Source organism: Pelodiscus sinensis, chromosome 6 (assembly GCF_052426305.1).
Source record: "Pelodiscus sinensis isolate ZL-2025 chromosome 6, ASM5242630v1, whole genome shotgun sequence".
In the NCBI taxonomy this organism is placed as follows: domain Eukaryota; kingdom Metazoa; phylum Chordata; order Testudines; family Trionychidae; genus Pelodiscus; species Pelodiscus sinensis.
The window spans coordinates 49,455,558-49,470,759 of record NC_143057.1 but is presented as its reverse complement, the minus strand read 5'-3'; the positions used below and the strand labels follow the sequence as shown (position 1 = coordinate 49,470,759).

The window sequence follows — 15,202 nt, the reverse complement described above, 5'->3', positions numbered from 1 at the left end:
GGAATTTATATACAGAAATTATTTTAATAATGAGCATCAGTGTCTATATTTTAAGACAATCTTTACAAAGCAAAGTATGTATCCGTCTGGAATTAAACTTGTTTTCCATTTGCTACTTTTACTTTAATACTGTGTAGGAAGAACTAAACCATAGTGAATGATCAAGGCACTAGAATACAAGGAAAAGTGTGTTTCCATCCAAATCTTCTGACTCATGTTTAAAATGACAGTCTAAAGGGAGGAACTGGATACACTGCAAACTGTATTGTGGCACAAAAAGACCAAAACAAACAAACAGTTATATGAATGTCATGCAGCTGGCAAAAGGGATATAATACAGAAAGGAGAATGACCTACTTTAACAAGCATAATTCATTTTTTAAAATTTACACAAAGTATTGGAAAATAAATCTTAAAGATTTGGTTATATCAAAAAGGTCTAAGATTTCCAAAGGGATCTTCTCCTTCATTTGAAACTTTTTAATGGTACACAAATGAAAAAAGGTTGAAAACCACTAGTCTATTTTACAGAGGTTTGCTTTCATCAGAAAACAGCCAAAGGGGGCCCTGCTGAGCATCTGCATCAGGAGGACAGCAATTGCTCCAAGATCTTCTCATTCATATCAAGATTACTCCTCGTATAAGGGCTGCAGTGGGTGATGATACCACTTACTAGGAATGTTAAATCCTGTTTAATTGATTAACTGGTTAAATGTAGCATTTAACCAGTTAACTGATTACAGGGAGGGTGAGTGGGAGGGGCTGCTCCGGCCCCGCCGCCACAAGCAGGAGCTGCTTCAGCTCGGCCAAAGCAGCCCCTGCTTGCAGTGTGCCAAGACCTGCCATGGACGGGGCTGCTCTGGCTGTACAGGAGCGCCCCTGTCTGTGGCATTCTTCTGGCCACTGTGCGTGGAGAGCTGCTCCAGCCCCCACCAGTAAACCTTTTACCACTTACTTCCTCCATAAAAGGACAGATCTGACTAAACCACTTCAGTTTAAAAATCACAAAGTGTGGCCCCAGGGATACATTTTCAATCCATAATCAAACACTAATTTTCTTCTTAAGTTGCCTCACTAATTACAGTTCTAACAACTATTCTTGACTCTTATGAGTATGAAGCAATTCTGAATTACATTTCTTTCAGATTTAAAAAATACACTCTAAGGAAGTTATGAGCTTGATGCAAGAATTACTTGATGAAACTGTCTGGCCAGTGTTTATAGGAGGTCAGACTAAATGATCATAATGGTCCCTTCTGGCCTTAAAACCTATAAAATTATGAATTTGCATTAGAATCTAGGAAGCTCGGCCTTTTTCTCCATCTAGCTAGAGTGATGTGGTTAGAAATGTCAAAAATAGCTTGTGTCTTCAGTGGTTTGATTGCAATTATTGATTCATTAAGTGTCAGCAAAGTGCTTGGCACTGTACAAGATAGCTTGTGTCTGCAGAGCTTACATTCTCAGGCTCATATCTTCAACTTGTTCCATATAGCTGAAGACAGACAAAAGATTTTAAGAATCTTTACAAAGCAAAGTATGTATCCGTCTGGAATTAAACTTGTTTTCCATTTGCTACTCTTACTTTAATACTGTCCACCTCTGCAACTTGGAATAACTGCAACCATTGTGAAAATGGCTCTTTACAGATCACTAGAGGAGTGGAAAATTCCCAAAAGGGGGGGAAAGAGAGAGATGTTTGTATATCCCAGGCGTCGGCAACCTTTTTCGAAATGTTGTGCCAAGATTTAACCCACCCTGTCCTGGGCCTGGCCAGTCTCCTGGGAGAGGGGGAAGGGCTTTCTCCACCCCCTTCCATCCTGCTCCCGCATTCTCGTTCACCCCCCCACACACACACATTCCTGTGCCCCCAGTGCACTCACTGGCTGGGACATGCAACCCTCTGGAAATAATGCTGGGGCTGGGAAAAGCGGGGTGGGGGGAAGGTAGAGTCTCTTCCTGGCCCAGCCGGGAAAACAGAGGTTTGACTACAACTTGATTACAAAACTGTTTTCCAAATTAAAAGCTATCCTTTGTTCTATCATTCACATGGGGGTAAAAAAAAAAGACATATTTCTAAGTCACTCAAATATTAGGAAACCAGAAGAAAATCAAAGCAGAAGAAATGTCAAAGGCTCTGTCTGTACTAGTGGAATCTCACACTAAAAAATGGTTCAAATGCATTTTAACTTGGAATTGTTGGAGGGAAAGGATGGTTCAGCAGTCGGACCTTACATTTAGATGTTGGGAAACACATTGCTGTATTTCCAGTTTGGCCATACAGCCCCTGAGGGATATTGAGACAATTCACCTTGAATGATCTCTTGAAGTGTGATAAGTATTTGTGCTGAAAAATTTGTTTCACCCTGTAGTTAGCAGTGAGACACAGTGAGCTTATCTACACTACAAAATTAGGTCAATTTAAGTTAGGTTACGTAGTTGAATCAACTGTTGGTGTCCACACTTGGGATGATAAAATGCATGTAATTAAATAATCGTGTATACGTGATGGTAGGTGGCTCCCTGGAAGTTGGTGTATGTGGGAAGATGGCTTCCCACACATACCTGCTCCTGCCTACCACCTCATGCTGCCACCTCTGTATTCAGCACATACTGGGAGCCTGCATCTAACCATAAACGCTAATTGATGAGCAGTTAACCATTTACAAGTTTACACGTTCACATCCCTAGTTCACATTTCCCTCTTTCTACCACACCAATTCTTCAGTGTCTGAAGTGAAGAACTGTGGGGTACACACAGCTGTGCTAGGCTGACTGCTGCAGTCTTCCACTCTGGGGGCTGGCAGCCCCTGAGCCCAACACAGGGCTCAATTTCACAGCAGGGCACCAGGCTAGAGTGAAACTGACATTCTTGTCAGTTTCGTGGCTTTTATGGTCTATTTCCTGTGTGGCTCTGATTTTCAGCCCTTGGGCTGGGAGAGCTACAGCTGGGAATCCTGGGCATGACCCACACCTGTCACGCAGGTGGAGTTATCAAACAGGTGTGGAGGGCGACCACAGTAGCGAATACACAGAACTAGATTGCCATAAGCCGCCTTACATAGACCTAACTCCATTGTGTAGGCCAGGCCGGAGTTAGTTTCCCAGACCTGAAGAAGAGCTCAGTGTCGCTCAAAGAGCTTGCCTCGCACCAACGGGAGTTTTCCTCACCCGCCTCGTCTTTCTTCGCCACGGCCTTGGACAAGTCATTTAGCAAAACAGCAGCAGAAGAGCTCCCTGCCGGCCAGGGGCAGCAGTACGGCCGGCGAAGCGCGCGCGCGCGCACAGGGCTACTTCTGAAGAGCCCTCTCCCAATCTAGCCCCGTTCTGCTCCGAACCACGCCGCGGTGCTGGCGGCAGGGGCGTTGCGCTCCTGGGAGCGGGCTCCGCAGCCAGGCGGCGTTTCGGGGTGACGGCGGGGGGCGGGTCTTGCGCTGTGTGCGGAGGGGCGATGAGGGTTCTTCTGAGGAGCACCTGGGAGGGGCGAGGTCCCATCCCTGAGGCGCCCGCAGGCTCCGCCGCGGTGCCCTCCTCACACCGGCCCTGGGCCGCCGGGCTCCCCCCATTACCTGCGCCCCAGCCAGCGAGGCGGGATGGGAGGGGGGCGATTATGCGCATGGTGCGGGGGGCACCGGCCGACCGTTACCCTGCCTCGACCTGGGGTCGCGCGTGGCGGGGAGCCGTGCGCGTCGTAGGGTCACGTGGCGTGTGTGAACGCGGGGGGGAGGGGTGGCTCCGCGGCGCGCGGGGGGAAGAGGCAGCAGCATGGCGGCGGCGCTGGGAGGCCTGGGCCTCCTGCAGGGCCGAGTCAGGTTGGCTGCGGTAGCTGCTGCCGCCTCGCCACTCAGCCGGAGGCTGGTGCGGGGAGGGGCCGCTTGTTCGCCGGCCGGGAGGGGCTACAGCTCGGAGGCAAAGGGGGAGGAAGAGCTGCGGGTCCGGTACCTGGATGATGAGAACCAAGGTAACCGCAGCCCGGGCCGGGGCGCCCATCGCTGCAGGACACTTGCCCTGCAGAGGGAGCCCCGGGGCTGGTGTCAAACCCCGCCCGGTCACCCCTCCCTTCGCCTCCCCATGTGCGTCGGTGCGATCCGCGGGAGGCCGGTAGCGCCACCCTCCCCCTGCTGCGCGGTGATATCGGGGCAGCTGATGAACGCGGCTGGCCCTTTATATGCATGGAGGTCAGGGGGGGAGGCGAGTGGCAGCTCCGCCTCCACATGCTGCTCATGGGCGGTGCGTACCCGGCGTGGCCGATGGAATTGGAGCAGTTTCTGCAACCTCTTGTGCTGCCAGGCCCCCTCTGGTTTAGCCCGTCTGGGCTCCCAAACCCCTGCTGCTCCCAGGGCCGGGCATGACTGTGGGGCCCTCTGTATGCCCTGACATGGTGACTCTTGTTCTTGCTACGAAAGTCCCCATCCCCTCCCCCGGCTCTTGTCATCCCACCCTGTTCCTGGATAATCCCCAAAGTCTCAGGAGCTCTGACCCTGTGGGAGCAGCAGGGATGGAAGTAAGGGACAGCGTTTTAGCCTTCCCCCAGTATTTACCTCAGTAGCAGGGGTGAGTCTACATTGAGGAGTGGGACTAGCTTGCTACCCTCTCTTTCTGCCACAGATGACGCTGGGATAGGGTTGGCAAAAGTTGCTAGAGCAGCAGCTCTGGAAGTGAGTTAGGTTGAGATCTGTGGTCCCCAGACATCACTACATTAATTATGAATGGGCTATTTTTTCATGCTCTTCTTAAATATGAGCATTATAAACTTTTTTCCCTTAAAGGGAAGGTAAGATTCTAACTTCAAAATCACCAGACTTCTAGGAGTTGGGGCCATAAATATGGGTCTTTTGTACCAGTGGCTTAATCTGACCTTTGGATTTCCTGCATCTCTGACTCCCTGTTTTTACCTTCTTCCAATACCATGATGATCCTCCTGCAGCTATAGTGCCTGTTGTGCAACTAGCTATAAAAGGCTTGAATTTTTTAATGATGGGGAAGAAAAGGGGTAAAGATCTTGGCAAAATGTTGCTGAAATGTTTTCTAACTAGCTATTAAAATTATATAATTATGCCTACAAAAAGTTATTTTTAATATCCAGTATTTAGTATCAAATAGCATTGCTAAAAGTACATCTTGTGTCCTGTTGGGAAATTGGGAACCTCTTTTTAGTGTTATAAAACACCAATTTTTAGACTTGTGGGGTTGTGAAATATTTTACCTTAAATTGTTATGATTGCATAGTGCTTGAAATAATGATTATTTGAAGCTGCTTGGGGCTTGCAACATATACAGAATCCTGCAGTTTCAGCAAAGATGTCTTAGAGCAGGCTTAAGCAAAATACTCTTGGAGGGCTGGATGTGGCCCGCCAAGCTGCTGGATATGGCCGGCGGTTGCAGCCAGTAGCCCCAGGCAGACTCTCTGCTTGCTTCTCATGTGGAGCTTTTTTTGAATGGCTATGAACCTTCAAGCGCTGCAGGGTGTCTGTTTGAGAAAGCTGCTACCTGGGAGTCAAGCAGGTAAGTCTCCCAGCCAGAGCCTGCTTTTGGCACCCCAGCCCTCTGCCCCCCTCCCTCCCAGATCCTGCATCACAAGCTCCTACCCCAGGTTGTAACCCAAACCTCTGCACCCCAGTCCCCCACCCTAAGTCACAACCCCATACTGCCCTAGGTCATAGCCCAAACCCCTGTATCTCCTCCTGCACCCTAGTCCCTTGCACCAGGTCACAACTGCCTCCTTCACCCAAACTCCCTCCCAGACCCCACACTTTCTCTTGCTCCCTTCTGCACCCAGCCTCAATCCCATACCCCTCTCCTTTTCCATTAATATGAAAGTTTGGGGCCCTTGACTACTTTCCAAATTCTTGGAGTTGTCCCCCCCATCAAAAATGATTGCCCACCCGTGGTTTAGAGTATGAGTCAGGTAATCAAAGGTACATGACATAGTGCACTTAGCAGTTTATTATTAAGTGCATCTTATTTGGTGTAATGTCGATTGCAGATAAAACATAGTTACTACCATTCAGAGGTCTGGAGCTGCCCTGTAGTGGAGAGGTTGATTCTTTTTCTACTGAAGAGTGTTGGTTTATTTTATTTTTATAATGGTATGCTCCTTCCCAGCAAATGCCTATCCCTGTTAGTCAAAACAAAATAGAAGTATAGAATTGCAGGTCTAGAACAGACCTCATTTAGACTAGTTCCTTACTCTGAGGCAGGACTAAATATTATCTAGACCATCCTTGACAGGTGTTTGGTAATTGGCTCCAATGCTTTACTATTGTAGTTAGTGAGTTCTTTCTAATGTCTAACCTAAATTTCCCTGGCTGTAATTTAAACCTATTACTTTTTGTCTGTCCTCGGTGATAAAAGAGAACAATTTATTGCCTTTTGTAACAATCTTTTACATACTTGAAGACTGTAATCACATCCTCCCTCCATCTTCTCTTCTTGAGAAGACTGAACAAACCCACTTACTTAAATCTTTTTTGATAGGTCATATTTTCTAGACTTTTAATTATTTTTGTTTCTGATCTCTGGACTTTCTTCAATTTGTCCATATATTTCCTGAAGCATGGTGCCCAGAACTGGACACAGCACTTATGAGGCCTGATTTAGAGAACTGAGTAGAATGGAAGAATTACTACTTGTCTTGTTTACAACAAGAATGGATAAAAATCAGTTAAAGAAACCTGAATTTTTAAAATTTAAAAAGGTTTTTTTCCCCCCTCAAAAGCATTTTATCAAAAAAATCCGATGTAAAGATAGTTTTAGTTTAGCTCTCAGCTTGGTATCCTCTGCAGACTTAATAAGCATACTCTTTATGGCTATGCCATCATCTAAATTGTTGATGAAGGTATTGAACAGAGCCAGTCTCAAAACAGACCCCGGCGGAACTTGTGCCCTTCCAGCATTACTGTGAACCATTAGTAACTACTCTCTGAGAACCATTAATCACTACTCTTTAAGATGCTTTACTGAGGTCTAGGTGTGCCACATCTGCCGTTTCTCCCTGTCCACAAGGCTTGTTATTCTTTCTGCAGTACAGGCAGTCCCCGGGTTACGAACAATATAGGGACTGTATGTTTGTACTTAAGTCGAATTTGTACTTAAGTCGGAACTGGTGTCCAGAGTCAGCCGCTGCTGAAACTGACCAGCGGCTGACTACAGGAAGCCCGAGGCAGAGTTTCTCTGCCCCAGGCTTCCTGGAATCAGCCGCTGATCAGTTTCAACAGCAGCTGAATCTGGACGCCTGGGACAGAACAGCTGGGGTGCTGCTGGGTAGGTCTCCACAGCGCCGCACCTCAGCGCTGCGGGGACTAACCCGCAGCACCCCAGGTGCTCTACCCCAGGTGTCCCCAAGTCAGCTGCTGCTGAAACTGATCAGCGGCTGATTCCAGGAAGCCCGGGGCAGAGCAACTCTGCCTCGGGCTTCCTGTAGTCAGCCGCTGGTCAGTTTCAGCAGCGGCTGACTTGGGGACGCCTGGGGCAGAGCAGCTGGGGTGCTGCTGGGTTGGTCCAGTAGCGCCGAGGAGCGGCGCTGCAGGACCAACCTGGCAGCGCCCCAGCTGCTCTACCACAGGCGTCCGCAAGAAAAGCCTGGTCTGCTTGGGGGGAGGGAGCGCACTATCTGCGCACCCCCCCCCCCCCCAGCAGACCATGGAGACGCGGGCGGCAAAGCCGCGGAGGACCCGGGCGGCGGGACTGCGGCGCGTCTGGGCGCTCCCACTGCCCGCGTCCTCCTCAGCTTTGCTCCGCGTCTCCCTGGTCTGCTGGAGCCCCCCGGAAGACGCGGGCGGCGGGACCTCGGTGCGTCTGGGCAGTCCCGCCGCCCAAGTCCTCCGGGGCGAGAAAAGCCCCGTTCGTAAGTACGGATCCAACATAAGTCGGATCCGCGTAACTTGGGGACTGCCTGTACTCCTTCCTAAACAGTCTCTGTATGTGTGAAACTGCTTGTTCCTTCCTAAGTGGAGTACTTTGCATTTGTTCTTACTAAACTTCATCCTATTTACCTCAGACCATTTCTCCAGTTTGTCCAGATCATTTTGAATTTCATAAATATCTGTTTCACTTACCTTTGGTAAACGAAATATCCAATCAATCATTCATTTTCTGATATAGCTGTAAAACTAATCTGAAAAATTTTCAAAATAAATCACTGTTTATAAATGTATAGTGTCCACTTCCTAAAAAAGAACATACATCTATTTTTGAGTTGCGAAGAATATGTATTAACCAACAAGAATGCACTTTTATGTAGGAAACCATGATTAAATGAAGTCTTCCTCACTGGTGATTTCAATCATGATTTAAATCAAGTCTACTCTGTTTACATCTCTTTAGCTAATACATTCCAGAACGTTGTTTGTTTGTTTTGCAGCAGTATTATATCAATATACCCTTCCAGCTTGACTGTGAACAATTGATAAGCTACTGTTTTTTCCCACCAGTTGTGCACCCACCATGTAGTAGATCATATAGATTATATTTCCTGTGTTTGCTTATAAGAAAGTCATTTGAGACTGACTTAGAACTTATTATTTTCCTGTTGTGCTCCGTTATCTTTGTGGATACTGAATTAAAGATGACTTGTTTAATTCCCTTTTTTATAGATAGGTACTATATTTCCCTTTTCCAGTCCTCTGGGATCTCTCCTGTCATCTGGGAGTTCTTAGAGATAATTGCTAATGACTCAGATCTCTTCAGACAGTTCCTTAATAATTCTAGGATGTATTTGATTAGGCCCTACTGACTTGAAGACCTCTAACTTGTTTTGAGTAGTCCTGTAGCACCTTAGGGTATGTCTACACTGCACTGCTATTTTGGGATACAAGAATATCCCAAAATAGCTATCCTGTGTCTTCGCAGCAAGCCTGTTATTTTGGGCTCACTATTCTGACATCCTTGTAAACCTCATTCTATGAGGAGTAAGGGACATTTCAAAATAGCACTGTGTATACAGCGCCAAATGATGAAATAAGCTATTTCGAAATAGCATTGAAATAAGATTTGCAATTTGTGTAGCTCAAATTGTATATCTTATTTCGAGTTATGGTGCAGTGTAGACTCACCCTTGGAGACGCTAAATAAATAAAATATCATGAGCTTTCATGGGTAAACGAAAGCACAAGGTACTATATATATTTTTGTAAGTCTCTAAGGATCCACAGGGCTACTCATTGTTTTTTAAGTTGCAGACCAACATGGCTACCCCTCTGAGACTTTTAACTTCTCTAAGTAATTCTTTCCTTGTTCTTTCCCTATTTTTAACTTCAGATCCTATCCCATTTACACTGATGTTTACTATGTCAGTTGTCTGATCATTGCTAAGCATTTTTGGTGAAAACTGGAAAAAGGTGGCATTTGACATTTCAACCACTGCTGCATTTTCTATTATTGTTTTTGCCTCCTCATTGGGTAATGGGCCCAATCTGTCTTTGATCATCATCTTGCTTTTAATGTGTTTGGAAAATGTTTTCTTGTTGCTGTTTTTAATCTCATTTTGTGCTTTGGCCTTTCTAATTTTTCCCTACATGTTTTTTTTAATATTCATACTTATAATTTACCCTACTTTCCTCTCTTTGTATACTTTTTTTTGTTTCAAGTCACTGAAGATCTAAGTCAGGGTGGTCTCTTACTGTATTTCCTGTCTTCCCTGTACATTGGAATAGTTTACTCTTTTGTCCTTCATGATTTCTCTACTAAAAAAAACCAGCCACCTCTTGAAGTTTTTCCTTTAGACTTGCTTCCCTGGGAACCTTTACTATCAGTTTTCTGAATTTGCTAAAGTCTGCCTTCCTGAAGTTCATTGTTTTTATTTTGCTGTTTTGGCTTCTTCCATTCCTTAGAATAATGAACCTTTCGTGATCACTGTCACCCAAACTGCCTTCCACTTTCAAAGTCTCAATCAGTTCCTTATTGTTTGTCAGAATGAAATCTAGAACACTCATCTCTTTACTGTCTCCACCTTCTGTAATAAAAAGTTGCCTCCAATTCATTTCACTTTTGTTTAATCTGTGTTCTGTTGTATTTTCCCAAAATATGTCTGAGTTGTTGAAGTTCCCCATTACTACCAGCCTCTGTGCTTTAAGCCTTATCCATCTCTCTTCCTAGTTCGCTGGTCAAGGAGTAAACTCCTGCCATATCATCCTTTTTAAAATCCCTTTTAGTCTTATCTGGAAACGTTCAGCCTGTCTGCCTTCCCCTTCTATTGTGACTTTACTACAAGTGTATGCATCTGCAAGGCAACTGCTCTTCCCTTTTTTCCCAGGCTGTCTTTCCTGAACAAGCTATCCCCTTCTATACCAATATTCCAGTCATCTGAAATATCCCAATTTTGAAATATGCCAATTTTGTTGTAATTTTGTGATTATTTACTAATATTTCAAGTTCTTTCTTTTACTAATGTAAAAAGCATAGAGATTAGACAGACATCTAAGATGTTTGTTATATTTTTGTATTCCCTTTTTTCTCTCCTTTCTCCATGACCTGTAATGACCCATGTTCCTGCCTCAGATTCCATCCCTTCACCTAGATCTCACCCATGTTCAGAACTTCATTATGAGCTTTTGTTTCCTGCTCTTGTCAAACCTAATTTGAAATCTGCCTCACTAAGTTAGCCAGTTTGTATCTGAAAATACATGATGGTTTTGCCATCTTGTCAGAACTAGGGATGCTAAAATTAGGTTATTTTAGTAATCGAGTAGGTGATAGAATTTTTATCAACTACTTGATAGGGGAAGGCAGGCTGCCTCCTGGCTCCTACTGTGTTTTAAATTGCAGAGCCACAGCAGAGTTTGGTCCCCAATCCAGTGCGAGCAGGGACTGAACTGGGCTGCCTGCCCACCCAGCTCCTAAATTTAGTAGGTGTCAGGTGGGCTGCCAGCCCTGCTCAGTCCTGGTTTCTGCTGGGACCAAACCCTGTTGCAGCTTTGCAGTTTAAAAAGCAGTAGGAATCGGGGGGCAGTGTGAGCTGGGACTGAGCCAGGCTGCCTGCCCAGCTGGTAGCAGCCCCTGTACACGGTAGGGACATGTGTCCCAGCATGAAGTTGGGACCCCCGAGGACAGGGCTGTTGCCAGAGCAGCTCCCTCTGTGTCTCTCTCCCCACTGCTGCCTCTGATGTAGAGGCAGCAAGAGAGGGGGGAATGTGAGGAGTCGACTTGATTACCTGAAGCTTAGGCTAATTGACTACTATTCGACTAATTGCCTACACTCTCACATCCCTACTCGGAACAGCATCCAATTGTTGAAGAAGCTGAAGTCCTTCTGATAATGCCATCTATGAAGCCATGATTGTGTGGCTCTGCCTGGACTTCTACCCTTGACCAAACACCACCTGTACCTCAGTTTCCTCACACTCCAGAACTCTCTAGTCACTTCTGATCTACTCAGGGTCATTTCTCATTAATTATTAGTGCCCATATGAATGACCTGTGTGGGGTAGTAGTCAGAGGGTCAAATGATCCTTGGCAGTCCTTCCGTAGTGTCTCATGTCTGGGTGTCTGGCAATGAGCACACCTTCTAAGATGCCAGGTCAGACTGCAGAGGGATGCCTCTGTTTCTTTTGTGAGTTACTGCCCATCACCACCCTTCTTTTCCTCTTGAAAAATGTGTGTATTATCCTTTGGGTACATGACTTTTCTTCCCTCATCCCTTGATGCCCAGGCAGCATGCCATTTTTTTAATCTCAGTGGATAATGTGTTGGGACCAGGAGTGAAGCACTGTGAGACATAGCCAGCAGGTATTGTCTTTCCTTCAGAATCATTTCCTTCTTCCCTGATGGTACTACTCACTAGGGATGTCAAATTGTTAGTCCACTACCTGTGCACAGAACTTGGACCCTCCCCCCATGGGTAAGGGCTGCTGCCACAGATCAGATTTTGTCTCGCTGTGGACAGAAGCTGCTTTGTGGCAGCCTTCCCCTGCCCCTCCCACCACTCTGCAGTAGCCTCTGTCTGCAGAGAGCTCGGACCCTTGCGTACAGGGACTGCTGCCGGACCAGACTCTGTCTTCAGGGAGCTCGGATCCCTGTGGACAGAGGCTGCTGCCATCCTGTGCTGCTGTGTCTGTATGACAGGCCACAGCATAGGGCAGTAGGCAGCTGGTCTGCGCGGGGAGCTGGCTTTTAAATTAGCGCCCCTCGCGGATTGGCTTCTGTTTGCCAACCCACACTGCTGCTTCTGATACATAGGCAGCAGCATGGAGTGGCAGGGGGCTCCCTGGGATTGGATCTGCAAGCACATTGGCTGCTTGCCCTGCCCCTGAGAACTATCTAATAGTCATGTAACCAATAAGATTTCATGCGATTACATGACTATTCAGTTACACGATGTCTATCATCCCAACTATTCATTAGCTCCCTTAGTTACTTAGCATCTGGTTTTTACACCTTTTTCTCCTAGGTCAGCCGTGCCTCCTCTAACACACACAGAGGAAGGACAGGCGGTTAGACCTTAGCCCATCTTCACACAGGAGTCGGTCTTGTTCTGTTAGTAAAGAAGGGCAATGGGTTTGGGGTAGGAATGTAAAATCCTGTTTAATTATTTAACTAATTAAATTTTGTTTAACCAGTTTAAATGGGGGTGGGTATGTGGCTTTGGAGCACCCTTGCCAATGGCATGCCTGGTCCTGGTGCACTGCAGGCAGAGCTGCAGGCTAGGCTGAAACACTCCCTGCACGGGTCTGGAGCAGCCTCCTGCCTGTGGTGGGCAGGGACCACTGGTTAACCATAATCAGTAAGCTTCACCCCTTAAGGGTGAGGCTTACCCGATAACCATTCACATACCTAGTTTGGGGTAGAGACAAGAGATACAGGTGCCATAGTGGAAGTCAGTGCTGTACTTTATCTTGTGTCTTATGTTTCAAGGATAGGAATAGTCAGTAGGGAGAAAGTGACTGTTGGACCAACATAATGGAAGAAAGCTTTTTATTATTTGTATCCTGGTTTGTGAAGTTAATTTATAATTACAGGTAAGAATGATATAAGTGTTATGTTTTGGGCTTTTATTATGCTTGTCTGATGACTTTAGCTAATGTTTATTACATAGAGTATATAATTAATGTAAATGAGCTATTGGGGTTAAAGATTTTCTATCATGTGATACAATAATGTAGGTGTGAGAGGGCCATCAAACAGCATCTAGTTGGGTTAGCACTATGTCTTTAGGAATAGCAAGATTCCAGCAAAGATCTAGTTGGTTTTTAAGTGAGTTCCTGTAGCATTCAGACCCATGGCCATGTCTAACTACAGTGCTAACAGCTGTGCTATAATGTGAATAAGGGGTGGAAAAATACTGGCCTGCAGGCCAGATCCTGTCCACCAGTGTTAGCTCCTGTCGAGCCCCACCCCTGTACTTACCTGCTGGCCGCAGGTACCAGTAATTGCAGCTCACCGCAGATCACTATTCCCAGCCAGTAGGATTGGCGGGAAGTGATGCGAACTGGGTCACCGCTTCACAGTCAATGGGAGCTGTGGTTGTGAAGGTAAATATAGAGGTTGCCAGGCGCTAACCCTAGTGAACCACTGCTGTGTTTTTGTCCACCGCTGGTGTAGATGTTTCCTACAGAGATGGAATGGTTTTTTTCATCACCATAGTTAATCCACCTTTCCAAATGGTGTTTGCATTCTTTCGTCAACATAGCCCCATAGTTACAGCATCCAGGGGTGTGGATTTTTCACATTCCTGAGCTCAATAGCTGTGTGGACTTAAGTGTAGAACTGGTCTTGGACAGCTCCTGGAATATTTGACATTATAAAAAAGAAAAGGAAAAAAAAAAAAAGACTAGCTTTTTACTCATTTATGAGGGACTACAAATGTGATCCTAGCATCCTTTAATGTGAATTGGTAAAGGGGTTACAAGAATATCTTGATTCTGGTATGTTTCTTTTGGTATTAAGAGGTCTTCTAAGATTGACATACACTGGTCATTAATGTTACTGTGAAATATGTTATATGCATATAACTCCTTACATAGTATGCAGATATATATACTGAAAATATAGTTTTAAAGTCTGCCAAGGCAGAGGTGAAAAACAGGTTTTCCTCCAGATGAGTCAGAAATGTGTGTCTGTTGGGATGTTAGCTTACAATGCTTAATTAACACAATGGACATTTACAATGGACATTTACGTTTAAGGTCAGAAGTTAGCAATGATAAGTGAAGTCAATAGGGAAGGTGCACACAGTGTCTATCCTGGCTGTGTGCAAATACAATGAGCTTTGGGTGTGTATCTTTCTGTGTATCTCAGGTAAAGATGTTGGAGTGAATGAAGCAGTTTGTTTACTGTGATGAAAACAAGAGCTCATCCACCTTTGGTTGAAAAGCTGTAAAAGATATTGAGTGAGATGAAAACTCTTTCAGACAGGAGTTTAAGTTTAGTCTCTAGAAAGCATGTGTAATCATTTGTTTCTAATAGTGTACTCCTTATCACATGCTTTCATTATAAATATATGTAAGTTCTGATCAGAGGTGAAAGTGAGTGAGTGCACCCTGCATTTGTCGATAAAGGGGGCATTCACTATCCCTCTGCGCTTCCGGCTTGTGTACGTTTCAAAGGGAGAGGTGCAGCAGGACTCCATAGGTTTTCTCCTGTGCCTCTCCTTTTGAAATATACAATGAGTGCATGATGTGGCAGAGTAGAAGTGCTTCATTACTAGTATTAAGGAGATCTTTCCCAATATTGTAATACTATTACCGAATTTAGAAAACAACAATCATCTTATTTAGAGATAAATCATACTTTTTTTTAACTTAAAAGAATGCCACAGGTTGAAAAGGTCACACAGTTTCCCTACATTTTTGTTTATGGTGTCATCCAAATCTTTGAACTTTTCATGACAAGGATTGCAGCATACTTTTAAACTTTAAATCAAAATTTTTGGCCTACTGTGTTCACTGCAGGTACATAAAGCTCTGGCTGCTTAATCCAGTGGTTCCCAACCTTTTGGGGCTGCCGGGTGCCCAGGGGTAGGGCCACTCATGCACTGGGCACCCTGGGGCGGGGCTGCACATGCGCCTGGGGGCAGGACTGCGCACACGCCACATGCCCGGGGCCGGCGCCACTCCTGTGCCATATGCCCAGGGGTAGAGCTGCCCATACGCCACACGCCCGGGGTCAGAGCAGCCCATGGGCTACATGCCTGGGGCCGGCACTGTAGGGATAACATATCAATGTATTGAAAATGATTCCCCCAAATGGAAGTGACTCCCCATAATTTGTT

The 15,202-nt window shown here is 45.7% G+C and overlaps 1 protein-coding gene across 5 annotated transcripts in view; it reads left to right on the top strand.

Moving 5' to 3' along the window:
- Nucleotides 1-3,303: 3,303 nt before the first annotated feature.
- The window catches only part of AUH (AU RNA binding methylglutaconyl-CoA hydratase), a 214,421-nt gene continuing 202,522 nt past the window's right edge, over nt 3,304-15,202 (top strand). Inside the window, exon 1 of one of the 5 annotated variants that reach the window (XM_075931897.2) lies at nt 3,304-3,958. In XM_075931897.2, coding sequence (XP_075788012.2) covers nt 3,763-3,958 — 196 coding nt within the window. In that variant the 5' untranslated portion in view covers nt 3,304-3,762. The other 4 variants (XM_075931894.2, XM_075931898.2, XM_075931895.2 and 1 more) reach the window with 4 other exon arrangements.